At 35.4% G+C, this 15,119-nt stretch overlaps 1 protein-coding gene across 1 annotated transcript; it reads left to right on the forward strand.

Moving 5' to 3' along the window:
• Positions 1-201: 201 nt before the first annotated feature.
• Positions 202-14,852, forward strand: LOC107743713 (echinoderm microtubule-associated protein-like 2; the record flags this gene model as incomplete). The annotated part of the gene is made up of 20 exons (XM_016557107.1): positions 202-328; positions 1,042-1,146; positions 5,216-5,244; positions 5,991-6,120; positions 7,162-7,311; positions 8,077-8,146; positions 8,895-9,005; positions 9,187-9,282; positions 9,904-10,038; positions 10,803-10,902; positions 11,121-11,275; positions 11,570-11,695; positions 12,074-12,205; positions 12,743-12,810; positions 13,008-13,096; positions 13,335-13,432; positions 13,532-13,619; positions 13,711-13,806; positions 13,983-14,113; positions 14,200-14,852. Coding segments are annotated over 20 exons (2,162 nt in total), but the record flags the coding sequence as incomplete, so codon positions are not given.
• Between the last annotated feature and the right edge of the window lie 267 nt (positions 14,853-15,119).

The following is a 15,119-nucleotide window of genomic DNA, read 5'->3' on the forward strand; positions in this document are numbered from 1 at the left end:
CCCTTTTTTTCTGTGTGGCCTGGATGAGTGTGAGATTTCCCGGCCCTGTTCTTAACTATTAAGATAATTCAACCCTAAGAGCTACAGGGATGTATTGTAATGCATAACATAGTGGTTACATAAAATGTTTCCATGTGGGAGGTGAAGATAATTTGCATGTGATCTCACTTGTGTTCCTCTGTTTCTTCCTTCCTGATTTAGTTCGGCAGATACTGCAAGCTCTGCCATCCAAGCCTCTGGCAAATGGCTATGTGCAAACCAAACGCTTGAGTGGCTATCCGTCCTCTCCCTCCTCTCCGAAAAAGGAGGTGCTGATGTCTATCAAAAGGTGGGAGTTATACGCAAGATATATATCATGTCTATTGCTCATTATTTTTCAAAGCCAATTTATTAGAAGACATGCTGGTATCACAAATGTTGAAAATATTTTCATTTTTCCACACTGACAACATTAATGCAGTATTACTTCTTTACCTCAAGGTGGTGATATTGAGAAAAAAACTACTTGGACCTTTTAGTTTACAGGATCGCTATGTATAATGAAGTATCTTATGCATGTATGGTGAATTAATAATAGTTAATATAATAATTCATAATTAGTATGAATCATTTGTAATGGGATGTCTGTTGTGCTGTTTAATACTTCTAGACTGACATAATCTGTCATAATCTTAAATAACATACTATCATACTCCATATTTGCTACAATATCAGTATATACTTCAATACTACTTGGTGAAATAGTATACAATTATTATGAAATATTGTGAAAAATTTGAATTTGAATATATTTTAAAATGTAATTTATTCCCGTGAAGGCAAAGCTGAATTTTCAGCAGCCACTCTAGTCTTCAGTGTCACGTGATCCTTCAAAAATCATTCTGATATCCTGATTTGATGTTCAAGAAACATTTCTTATTATTTTCAATGTGGAAAACAGTCATGCAGTTTGGTTCTTTTCTTTGATGTCTTTCTTTCCTGCCCTCTGCATTGTGCCTCACTCATTCTTCTCCACCTCATGCTCTTGTCTCCATGTGTCAGGAAGAGCATGTCCACAGAACGCCTGTCCACGGTGAAGAAGGAGATGGCAGACTCCCGCAGCAGAACCACCTCATCCAGCAGCTCAACATGTGGAAAGAGAGACAGGTACCTTTTCAAAATTTAAATAAAGTGCATTAAACTCGATGATTGTTCTATACAAAGGGATAAAAGTTCAGTTCTTCTCCTTCCCTCCGAACCTTGAGGCTAGTACAAGATGTCAACAGAGCTAAAAATAGATGCTACCTCAGTGTCTAATTAGATGACAGATCCAGACCTGTGGTCAGCAAGACACCAGAGACAGTGTAAGGGGGAAGAGGTGGACCATTCATAGAAAACCATTTATAAAATACCATTTTATACAATGTTATAAGCTAAATCGGCACCATGTATGATATCATTGTCATTTTACTGCAGATTTGAAATTTTATGAAATACATGTACAGTATACAAAATGTCAACACCTTACTCAGAATTTGAAAACATTTAGCAATTGTTCAGTTACCATTGTATGTTCTGGTTCAAACATAGCTCTGACCACTGTTACAATACTGTTTAAAAGTATGGAGTCAGTTAAAAAAACTTTTATTCAGCAAGGATGCATTAAATTGCTCAAAAGTGACAGTAAAGACATGTATAATATTACAAAAGATTTCTATTTCAAATAGCTCAGTATTCAATTTTTCTATTCATCAATTCATTCAGAAAAAAATGCACCATGTTTTCCACAAAAATATTAAGCAGCAACATTTTCAACATTGATAATATAAAGAAATGTTTCTTGAGCAGCAAATCAACATATTAGAATGATTTCTGAAGGATCATGCGACACTGAAGACGGGAGAAATGGCTGCTGAAAATTCAGCTTTGCCATCACAGAAATAAATTACATTTGTAAATATATTAAAATAGAAAACAGTTCTTTTAAATTGTGAAAATGTTTCATATTGAAAAGTAATAATATCTCATATAAAAGTTTGAGCGTTTCTTAATAAGAAAGATATTTCAACTAATAAGTGTACTTGTGCATACAGCAAGAAAGCATAAGGAAGAATGTGATCAAATAGTGCTAAATAATTTATGGTGTGTATACATGGATTTCCAGGAAGGAGGGTAAACACTGATGTTCAGGTTAGACATCTGTCAATAGAAGTGTTATTGACTGAGATCCTATCAGAGCTGTATAGCAACCACTGGAAAACTCTCATTAAACTTTCATAAACAGAAATCCATTAACCATGTTACCACTTAATATAGTGTTAAATTCAATTCAATGTTTTTTATATATATATATTTTCATGTTTGAAAGAAATTATGTAAAACTCCATTTGAGTAGAAAAAAATTCCAATAAGCCTTTGTTGTTATCACAAAGTACTACTTAATGAAAGCTTCAGTCTACTAAAGGGTTAAGTATCAGTTCCAACAAGTTTCCCACCATGCACCTGCAGGATGTTTGTATGGCAGATTAGACACGTTAGTAGTGTTTTATTTATGGCATGATGATTGTTTGAGATTAAACTTTGCCTGGTGCATGGCAACCGTGCGCCGTCACTTCGTTGACACACTCACCACTGACGGTCTCTTGACCACAGAGTGCTTCATATTACTGCATTGAAGCACAGGGGGTGTGGTCAGCCAAAAAGGGGCTGTAATGCACACTAAGGAAGTGTCCTGCCATTGGTTAGAGAGGTCCATGTTCCTGCAGAGCTGAAGTTAACTCAAACAAGGAACTCAGTCTTTTGCCTGACGCTTCTGCAAATTCCAGCTAGCACTTAAACGGAATAACGGGACAAACAACATGAAGAGGTCGACCAGGTAAAGCTGAAGTTCTTGTTAAGCGCTTTCAGGTCTTCAAAAGAAAAACTTTTGGTAGTTTTAGGGTGAGGCTGCAAACAAAGCAAACAAAGGTAGGCAAACAGGAATATTCTCAGCATCATGGGTGCTGTCGATAAACAAAGCGAACGCACCTGGGCTGAGTTTGTGTTTTAACTTCCCAAATGGGAACAATAAACTTTAAAAGCATAGATGTCTAGAATTGAACTTCTTTTTGCATATGGATTTTACTTTGCTGTTGCAAGGCTTCAGTTTTGTATATTTTATGCAACATTTTGTGAGTCACTTAACAAAAATGTGCATGTTTTCCATCTGGCTTTGATTATCATGAACATGAAAGCTATCCATTCAACTTCCATTCAAGTTGAAGATATGTTGCATATAATGCATGGGTTTTACTAATTGCTTTAGTGCAATCTGAGACAGATTTTGATCATTTTTGCTGCTAGGTTGCATGTATTAAACATGGAACCCACCCACTGCCACACACGCACACACATGCACACAGCTTTAAAGACAAATTAGAATGAGTGCTTTACTGCAGGAAAGAAAATAGTTTGAAGGACATCATGTCCAGATAACTTCCTTTTAGTGAATCACTTTCTTAGCAATTCATTATAATCCATAGAGATTCTTATGGCGTGCTTATCTTGTGCGGTATTTTTAATGTATAAAAGACATGAAATGTCAAATTGGAACACGTCATCAATGCTGTGTGTGGTATGGATGGGTGTGTGCATAGTCTGTGCATTAGTATAAGGCTTCTTTGAGGTCAAGCACATTAGTGGCACATGCTTACAGCATCATATTGAGTTATGGTTGCTACACAGCCTAGAGTGATTACTGGTAAAATAGATTTTTCCAGTATGTGCTAATGAGAAAATGGCCTTAAATCAGGTGTGTGGAGTCCTGAAATGTTCCTAAAATTCCGTTTATAAATAGAAATAAATTCTTATAAAAGAATAAAATTCTTTATACAATAATCATGATGTTGGTTGTAAACATGGTTCAAAATGAACACCCACTAAGTACAAATGAGTAAAAAGTGGCATAATTCATGGTTCAAACTGAATTGTGAAGGCACATGCACAATCCAAATCAAACCATTAAGAAAATATTTTACCTGTTTTGTGTAATATTTGAATATTTACCTAAAATTTCTGTTTCCAGAACTCAATGTGGTGACACTTATGAAAACTCTTCTTCACATTTAGCCATCTACATGTAGATGGAAATAATGATGAACAAAATGATAGGTCTCAATGTTTTTGTTACAGATGCAGTTTTACAGAGAGATGGACAATTCATTTGATACATGATGCTGCAAATAACACTGTTTGCCCAATAAAAATGCAAGGAAAAGCAACTTAGTAATATTAAATATATAATAAAAAATTATAAAAATGTAAGAATTTAGTTTCACATCTGGCATTATATATATATTGGCAGTATTGTATAATTGTGTCTACAGTACACCACTCTGAAAAGGGGTTATTAGAGATGAGGCTTGCTTTGGTGTGGCCTGCTTTGGTTCAAGTTTTTCTTTAATGAAGTGTTTGGATGGTTTTCTGCAGGACCGCATGGACACAAACAGATCATTGTGGGAGCATTTCTATTTATCTGCACCCACGATCCTTCTGTCTTCCCTTTACATAACATCTTATTTTGCCCTATAGAAAGGTCCAGCCAGAGACACTGATGGCTGTCAGTTCTAATCCCCATGTGGATAGTTGAGTCCTACAAACCTATTCCAGCAAATAGTACTGGATTGATGGGTCTAATTTATTGCATCTCACTGTCTGAGACAGGCTGTCAATCGTGACAGTCATGCATCAGCAAACAGGAAGTGTAAAACTGTGTGGTTAAGAAAAGCAGTTACAAAATGCACGCACAATCAGACACAAACAGAACATGTTTTTCTTTTCTTTTCCTTTCGAGTGTATAGCAGTTGTGTCGATGTTTGTTTGTTTTTGATGCTAAATCCCCTCCAGGAACCTCTGGAACCTCCCCAAAATCTGTTTAGTCATGTAAACAGGCTCTGAAACTGCCTGTACTAAAGTTGAAAGCAGTTTTGGGTGACCCTCTGATCCTGTCACTTTAATTCAGTGTTCTCTCCATTACACAGAGCTCTGTGAGAGTCCACATAAAAGCTGGGTCAGGATTAATGGATGAGCTCAATGAATTAGTCGTCCTCTCACAAAGCACAGGTCAAAGACAGCAAACAAAACTTTTTAGAAATGGTTTTTAGAAAGTTTTTGTTTAACTTATGGGGCCTATTTTGTCTGGCTTGTAGTCTTTGAAGGGATGAATAACTGACAGAAATCTCTCTCTTTGTTCTTTCAGCAAAACCAAAGAGTGCACCCTCAATGCTGGTAAGTTTTTGTCCATTTTAAAAAAAAAGTAATATAATTTAATTAAAACAAGCTGAGAGCTCCGTATCAATAGATGTTTGGTTTTTGGTCTTTTGCCTTTAGTGCTTTATGTGACTACCAAGAACAAACAAATCAGTGCTGTTAATAAAACACTGCAATATAAATATCAGATGAAAAACTTAAAACTAAAATACTGCCTTAGCAACTTACTAATGAAATAAGTTCAAGTTGAAATACTCTTACTAAAACTAAAAAAAGCACATAAAATTACTAAAACTTAAAGATAATTCAAAATATTAATAAATACTACTATACTAGTATATAAATAAAATTAAAATAACACTTGTACATATAAACCATGGCAGTACGTTTTGCAATAAACATATGATTGTTTAGTTTTTATTCAATTGCAGTTTCCTTTTCCATTTGAGGAAATGCATATTTTTTTATATCTATATGTATGTAATATTTGTTAATCTGTGTTTAACTAGAGACACTGAGCCATATGTTATGGGAAATGACCCTTATAAATTAGCCTGACTGGATCGCATTATCCTCTGCATTACAGCTAAAAACCATTTTGGATGGCCATAATGCCTCCAGTCAGTCTCGTGTTGTAATGGGTCTCTAAATGAACACAGTTCTGTCAGTAGGGCCTGGATAATTTGACAAATCATCCCTAACAATCCATTTACATTACTGCCCGTTTTCTGTCTGACCACTCACGTTTTGCTCCTCTTGAACAGATGATGGTTATGTGAGGATGTTCATACGTGGACGTCCAATCACCATGCATATTCCAGACCAGTTGAGGGAAAGCTACAGCCTTGACCACAAGGTGGCGCTGCCAGAGCGCAAGCTAAAACTTCAGTGGGTGTATCCTTGTGATGTTTTTTAAAGGTGACATATCATGAAATTCTGACTTTTTCTGTGTTTAAGTGCTATAATCGGGTCCCTGGTGCATCTACCAACCTAGAAAACTGTTTTTGTAACTCATGTGTTTTTAACATAAACTTGTATTTGACAGTTTGAGCGCAAAAAGACATGAAAGAACTTAGGTTAGTACTCACATGCCATGTGACAGCCGCTTTCTGTGCGAGTGCTTCAGATGTGTGCGCTCAAAAAAACGGATATCAGAAGTTTAAACTAATATGGTTTAAAACGCATGATTTCAGCACGATACACATTATAATCCAAATCAAACAGATGTTTTTAGCAGAGTATCTGAGATACTAGCGGAAAAGTCACAGCCCTATTCTGGAAAAGGGGGCGGGGAGCAGCAGCTCATCTGCATTTAAAGAGACATGCACCAAAATAGTGTGTTTCTGTTTCCACTCATTTTCAAAATGATATAATAAATGATCTGCTGGGTATTTTGAGCTGGAACTTCACAGACACATTCTGGGGACACCTGAGACTTATATTACATATAAAAAAAAGGGGCATAATGGGTCTCCTTTAAATGTAACTGAAGTTAATTGTTCAGTTTTTAAACTGTTCTATTAAATTATGTTGCATTTTGATTGATCTGTCATTTTGAATTTGTCTTCAACATTGTATTTTACCATGTTAAAGAAAAGGGAAAAAAGGAGAATTTATAGGTGATTTGCTTCCAGTCCAGTCTTTAATTTATTGCCGTAATTTTAAAATGAGAAGAGCCAATAAAGAAAATTAAATAAGTATTGCAATAATAGCCAATAATGAAAATTAATTAAATTAACGAGTTCCAGTTTTTCAAGTTCTATTAATAATTAAAATGCATCAGTGACTTTAAAGTAAATTTGAGCTAATTTTCTAATTAGAATTGAAACCCATTTAAAATGTGACACAAAATAGTGTCAATTTAATAGCACACGTATTTGGTCATTTACTGCAGTCTATGGAAATGTTATTTTGTTTCTTAACACACTCCATTAGTTACGGCTATAGGGGAAGAGACTGCCGTTCCAACCTCTACCTGTTGCCGACGGGAGAGATTGTGTACTTCAATGCTTCCGTAGTGGTGCTCTACAATGTAGAAGAGCAGCAACAAAGACACTATCTGGGCCATAATGATGATGTCAAGTGGTAAATATACATTATATCGATTTTTAAGATAGTTTCCACATGCTTTTGGTCATTCAGTGTACTGTTAATAAATATTAACAGCACTGGTTGAACTACTGCAGGAGCGAAATCAGTCCAACATTGATGTCATACAGGGAAAATAAGCACTTCCGATTTCTTATGTAGATTATTCTTAAACTAGGTCATTGTTCAAAGGTCCCTAAGATGTTATCATTATGCTATCATCTTCATGAACAAATATTTTGCACTATCATTCAGCAAAAAGAGCCAATGTACTCAGGAAGTGTTGCTAGTTTCTGAGCAAATTTGCATTTTTAGGGCCAGATCTTGCTTCGCTTAACAGACTCTTATCTTCAAGATAAGTGAATCCCGCAGTATATTCAAATACACACCTGCAATCAAACCAGATCTTTTCTGCCATCTGGCTTTTTCCTCTTCTGTTTGGCTGCAAGGCAATGCTTGTACTATTAACCGTTCAGAGAATATTTTATGTAGATCTCTTCTGCTGTAACAGAGCGTGAACAGCGTCAACATGCTATTTGTTGTGAAATATTAGTTAATTAGCATTTGTCACTAATTAAAATGACACTGGAATGCTCTCTCTGTGACTGTCAGTATCCCTGCTGGTTTGCAAAACAGTTGCAGCCTGTTTACTGCGTTTTCTGGGATCAGTCCGCGTTCATTTACTGTTTCGCTAGTGAGAGGGGGAGAGAGATGGGAAATCTTTTCTGACAAGCACTGATCCTGACAATGCTCTCTTTGCAGTTTGGCCATCCATCCAGACATGGTCACCATAGCAACAGGACAAGTTGCCGGAACATCCAAAGATGGCAAAGTTAGCTCACATTTACATTCTCTAGCAGTATATTGATTTGTAGATCTTGTTGCTTGAACCAGTCCTCGGTGTGATCAGAAACAAAACCACTGTGATCACAATTTACCTCAGTGTTTTAGAATTTTACAAAGTGTGTTAGCTTTATGAATTATAGCCTTAAGAATTTACTTTTAATCAGCAAGGATGCATTAAATTGATCAAAAGTGACTGTACAGAAATGTATAATGTTACAAAATATTTCTATTTCAATTAAATGCTGTTCCTTTTAAGTTTTTATTCTTTAAACAATTCTTTTTTTTTAAAAGTGTCATGGTATTTACGAAATATTAAGCAGCAAAACATTGATAATAATTAGAAATTATTGCACTAGACCAGCATATTAGATTGATTTCTGAAGGATCATGTGACACTGAAGTCTTGAGTAATAGCTGCTGAAAATTCAGCTTTGCATCACAGGAATAAATTACATTTTAAAATATAATAAAAAATAAAGCCGTCATTTTAAATTGTAATAATATTACACAATATTACTGTTTTTACTGTATCTTTACTGCCTTGGTGAGCAACAACCAAAACATTTTAAAATATCTTACTGTCCCAAACTTTTGAACTGTAGTGTATGTCAAATATTTAGAGTAAATAAAATGAGTAAATAATTAATAATGATTTTTATGTGAGCTATTCATTTAATCTGTTTTAGAGATGCTCCAATCATATGCATATAGCTCAATATTTATTTTCCCATCAGGCTTTGCAGCCTCATGTCCGTGTGTGGGACTCTGTCAGTTTAAACACTCTTCATGTGATCGGAGCAGGAGTGTTTGACCGAGCTGTCACCTGCGTTGCCTTCTCAAAGTCGGTAAGCTTTTTTTTGTTTTGTTTTGCTTTTAAAGTTCTGGATAAATAATCTATGTGCTTTGATGCCATACGACATATGAGAAATCTGCACAATGGGTATAGATAATGAATATTTGATCAATGACAAATGGCTGAATGAACAATGGTATTTTACATGGATATAATACCTCTCCTCTTCACAGAATGGTGGTGCTCATTTGTGTGCGGTTGATGATGCAAATGACCACATTTTGTCTGTTTGGGACTGGCAGAAAGAAAAGCAACTGGCAGAGGTTAAGGTGAGGCAAGGCAACATGCTGTATAAAGAGTGTGTGTGTGTGTGAGCTGGGAAGAAGTTAATACAATGCAGCAATACTAGACCTAATAATGTACAGTTTCCTGGCATAGTGTGTCTTGTGTGATTTGTGTTCACAGACCAAGTGGTTTAAAACCCTGCACTATGACGTCTTTTTTGACGTCTGCGTTTTCATCTGGAAGATGTCATGCTTGTTCTCTTAATCTTGTAATGTAATGATTTGCACTACCTAGGAAATTACTTCCCTAACATCACCAATCTCTCTTATTTTTTTAACCCCTTCTATTCCAATTGCCGGGCTCTATCCTATTATGCAACACCCACTTTTCACAATCCAATCAATTCTCAATGGATCAAATCAATCATTTTTATGGAATATTACATTTCAGGCTGTTTCAGGTAGATTTGAAAGTATTTAAATTTGTTTAAATTGCTAAAATGATCATATTTGCACACAAATAAGATCGTTTTACTAGTGTGCAATTGTCACAGATGTCTTGGTGATGTATATGTGCTTATTGGGAAGTAGTAAAAAAAAATTGCCACTTCATCAAATGAAGAATGCGTCATATTTTGTGTAAAATATTCACTCACGATTTTGCAGTGTTCCAATGAGTCAGTTCTGGGTGCTGTCTTCCACCCCATGGAGGCCAACCTTATTGTCACCTGCGGGAAGTCCCACATCAACTTTTGGACAATGGAAGGGAATACTCTTACAAAACGCCAGGGACTGTTTGAGGTTTGCAAGATTTATTTTTCTGTATTCTGACTAAAATACAAAGACAGCACAGAGTGATCTTTGAGTTGATTGCCTGTATCTGAAATTTTGATTTTATTTTATTTTTAATTTAATATTATATTGTATTTTATTTTTTCTTTTGAAAATTAGATTCTAAATTTCTGTATATTATTTTATTTTATTTTTTATTTTAAATCCTTGTTTTTTATTTTATTATAAATCCTTTTTTTATTTTATTTTATTATATTCTATTTTATTTTGGAAGTTGCATTCCAGTTCTTTTTTATTTTAGTGCAATTTAATGTAATTTAATTTAACTTTATTTTTATTTATTTATTCTAAATCACTATTTATTTTAAAGGGGTCAAATGATGCTATTTTAAAGACCATTATTTTGTGTATTTGGAGTAACAGAATCTGTTGACATGCTTTAATGTTCAAAAAACACATTATTTTTCAAATACTGTACATTATTGTAGGTCCTCTATGCCCCGCCTCTCTCAAACACGTCGTTTTCAACAAAGCCCCCTCCTTTGACTAGCGTAATCTGCTCTGATTGGCCAGCTGACCCAGTGCATTGTGATTGGCCGAACACCACAAGCACGCGTCGGAAATGTAACAGCATAGAATGATGCCCTTGAGTGCATATTTTATTTTATTTATTTTATAATAAATAAATTTAAGTTGCATTCTAAATCCTTATGGCACAAAAATCTTTTATAAGGATTTTATTTAATGTAATCCTATTTTTGGTGTGCTTTCAGAAACATGAAAAACCCAAGTATGTACTCTGTGTTGCTTTTGCTGAGAATGGAGATGCAATCACTGGAGATTCTAGCGGAAACATCTACATCTGGGCAAAAGGTCAGGAAATAATTATGCTATTATACATGTAAAGTGTTGTTGTTTTTTTGCTCTGCCAAAATATTTATCGAGATGGCACATTTTTAAGAAATAAATTACATTTAATCCATGTTTTTATATACTGGCAATCAGAAAAACAGTACATCCATCTGTTTGACTTCTGTTGGAGATACTCCCTCAGTGCAGCCTATGATTTGGTGATGAACTCTGATTTAAAGGTGGAAACCGGATCAGCCAGGTGGTTTCGGGAGCCCATGAGGGTGGGATCTTCTCTCTGTGTGTGCTGAAGGATGGAACGCTGGTGTCAGGTGGAGGAAAAGACCGCAGGGTGCTGCTGTGGGACCATGATTATCGCAAAAAGAGCGAAATTGAGGTGAAGTGGTGCTCTTGTTCTTAAAAAACAAATGAAAGCTTTACTGACATTCATAATGAAATCCAGACACTCATTTTTAATGATTGCCATTTACTGTCCAATACGACTTTTATTGTTTTGATGTTATCATATTTCTAGTACTGAAATGTAATCTAGGCATTCATTTGTCTTATTTATTAGATCCAGCTACATCAGAACTGAATTCTCTTAATTCAGAACAATTTGTGCTAATCGTGTTTTAGTTGAGATGTACAGATTACATGTTCCTTAATATATTTCTCTCTGTGTAATCAGGTTCCCGAGGCCTTTGGGCCCGTCCGCAGTCTAGCTGAAGGAAAACAGGACGAGCTGTTTGTGGGAACGACCCGAAACGCTGTTTTGCGGGGCTCTTTCTCTGGGTCCCTCACTCCCATTGTTCAGGTATGTTGTCAGGTGATATTACAGAGTGTTTAGATGCCTTTTGGTCTAATATCTATGCCAAAAGTCAACAAGATCACCACGTTTCCTCAGTCTTTTGTAGCCAGACCTTTGATTATAAACAACATATGCCCTGGACCATATTGCAGCTTATAGTGGCCAAAAAACGCCCACTTAAACAGGATGAGACCAGATGTAACAGCCACATTTACATGTGTTTACATGTCTGATGTGGTTTCTCTGAACTAGGTTATACCACAATATTCAGTTTTACCTGTCCAGAAGTAATTAGTACAGGACATGGCCTCCTGGACTGAGACTAGTTATTCAGATGAAAATCTCCATTCTCAACCTGGTCTCTTTGTTTTCTCTCTGTGAAAGGGTCACACTGATGAGTTGTGGGGCTTGGATGTGCATCCCAGTACTGAGCAGTTTGTGACATGTGGTCAAGACAAGCAGGTCTATCTCTGGGACACCTCTTCCCATCTGCCTCTGTGGAGCAAGGCCATTGAGGTTTGTATGAACTCTGTGTTTACTTGTACACTCCTGTAATAGGTAAACATCAAAAACGATCCCATCTCCTTTGCAAGTTTTATTTTGCATACTGTTTGTTCACTTTAAAGACAAATGACCGTTTTAGACTTTTTAAAAAAAAAATTATGCTATGGCTATATATATATATATATATATATATTTTACATTTTTATTTTTTTAATATTTATATTAAAATATGAAAAACTAAATGCACATAATAATAAAAATAATGTAATTTGACAAGAAATATATTTTATTATATTTGTATTTACTTTTTTACATTGTATATAATATATTTTTACATTTATTAATTTTTATTGTTTAATATTAAAATCTAAAAATTAAATGCATGTATTTTAAAATGTTACTTGTGATAAAACATAATTGTGATTTATTTTTATTGTTTAATATTTATATTAAAATATTCAAATGAAATGCATATACTTTACAATACAGTTATTATAAATATAAAATGTAATATTTTGTTTTTTACATTGTATTTATATTTTATTCTAGGACCCTGGACGTTCCGTTGGATTTCATCCCAGTGGCACTGTGCTTGCTGTGGGCACCATGACAGGAAGGTATGATTGCACATGGGAACTTTACATTTTGACTTACTTAACATGTCAAACAGCTGATTTTCATCACAGAATAAATCCGAAACATTTAACAGCTTTAAAATTGTTCATTTCTTTAACCGTATATTTAATTAAAATATTGTAATTTGACTAATTTGATACCTCAGTATTGAAACTTTTTTTTTTTTTCTGTCTTATAGGTGGTTGGTGCTGGACACTGACACCCGTGATCTTGTCTCTATGCATACAGACGGCAATGAAATCATCTCCGTTGTTAAATATTCTCCAGGTGTGTTTAGTGTTCTTTTTGTGCTTTTAGCCATTAGTCACAGCTATTCCTAATATTTTAATAATTTATTCCTGTGATGGCAAAACTGAGGTTTCACAGCCATTACTGTCACTTTTCATTGATTTAATGCATACTTAAAATAAAATATAATATAATATTTAAAAAATAACAACCCCAGACTTGTGACTGATAGTGTATGTGTCCAACATTTGCCAATCACATCCTCTCTGTCTCATAGATGGGGCGTACCTGGCTGTGGCTTCCCATGACAACTTTGTTTACATCTACTCTGTTACTGAGAACGGCAGGAAATACAGCCGAGTTGGCAAATGCACTGTGAGTTTTGCAAGAAAATGAATGCCAAATATGTCTCTATTCATTATAATTAATTAGAGACCATTAGCACCCATTTAATACTGTGTCTTGCATCCGTAGGGACACTCCAGTTTTGTCACTCATCTCGACTGGTCCACCGACAGCCAGTTTATTGTAACCAACTCAGGCGACTATGAGATCTTATTCTGTGAGTTGTTTTCTCACCTAACACCTTCGTCATTAAATGAAGCTCAGATGTCATTGTATTAATGGCTGGTTATATGTTTCCTGTTAAAAAGGGGAAGCATCCAGTGGGAAGCATATTACTAGCGCTGATGCAGTGCGCAATCTAGAATGGGCCACTTCCACCTGTGTGCTGGGTTTCAGTGTGTTTGGTAAGTCACCTTAAACATAATATTAAAAGCAATTTCTTAGGTATCCATTTAATTGTTTTTCTGGAAAATGGCTATGATATGTTGAAATAATGTTTTCTGGATATTATCAGATTAATAGATTTATCTCTACTTGTTCCATTTTATTTTCATTTATTTATTTATTTAAAATTTTCAAGGAATCTGGCCAGAAGGTGCTGATGGCACAGACATTAATGCTGTATGCAGGTCACATGACAATAACCTTCTTGCCTCAGCTGATGATTTTGGCAAAGTGCACTTGTTCTCTAACCCCTGTTCCCAGCCAAGGGTGAGATTTTTTTTCCATTTTATTTTCAATACTGGCCAATCAGTCAAATCATACTTTATAAAACTTTGTTTTCGCTTCATCCACAGGCTCCCAGCCATATCTATGGTGGGCATAGCAGCCATGTGACCAACGTTGCCTTTCTCCATGAGGACAGTCATCTTATCTCTACTGGTGGGAAGGACACCAGCATTCTTCAATGGGTGCTGGCTTAGTCACCTCTGAGCCGTCCTGCTGCAACCTCACTGTAGACTCCTGCCCACTAGAGGGCAGCACTGCTGTGCCTAATTCCCTTCTCTGCTGTCCTGTTTGCCTGTATTGTGTATTATGTCATTAGGTTTTCCATTACATGCTGGTACAGAATCAGTTTTGTCTCTGGTCCAGATGCAATTACCGTGATTGTTTGAGGGGTAGAGGCTGAGCTTAAATCAGTGCTAATTGGCAAACTCTAGTCTAAAGCGAATTGTACACTTTGCTGAATAACCACCAGAAGGAGCTCTGGTGCCGGAGAAGAAGCATGTTGTCTACTGTTGACACTATTCAAGCCTGTTTAAAGAGTTTTAGCTGCTGTTTGTTTTGCGGAAGCCTATAGAAATATATAATGCTGTCACTTAGTGGAGGTTGTATTTTAATATTGGAAGTACATAATAATGTTGTGGCACTTGGCTTTTGATGCATATCTAGGGGTGAACTTAAGCTGTGCTTTGCCTTTTATGTGTTAATAAAGTTTCTCATATAGCAATGAATTTCCTTCAAATCTTTAAAGGGTGGATCTAATAACATCTATCTATCTATCTATCTATCTAATTGGAATATACTGGCTTAAATATTCAAATTAAATAATTTAGAATCTATTATTTAAATACTGTATATTTTACTATATATTTATATAGAGAAATGTGTGTGTGTGCGCACGTGTGTGCATGTGCATACATATGCATATATGTATACGAGTATGCATGTGTGTATGAAATGAAATTATTCAAATTAATATATGTGACCCTGGATC

The sequence above is a fragment of the Sinocyclocheilus rhinocerous genome, unplaced genomic scaffold, assembly GCF_001515625.1.
Source record: "Sinocyclocheilus rhinocerous isolate Xijiao unplaced genomic scaffold, SAMN03320098_v1.1 scaffold166, whole genome shotgun sequence".
In the NCBI taxonomy this organism is placed as follows: domain Eukaryota; kingdom Metazoa; phylum Chordata; class Actinopteri; order Cypriniformes; family Cyprinidae; genus Sinocyclocheilus; species Sinocyclocheilus rhinocerous.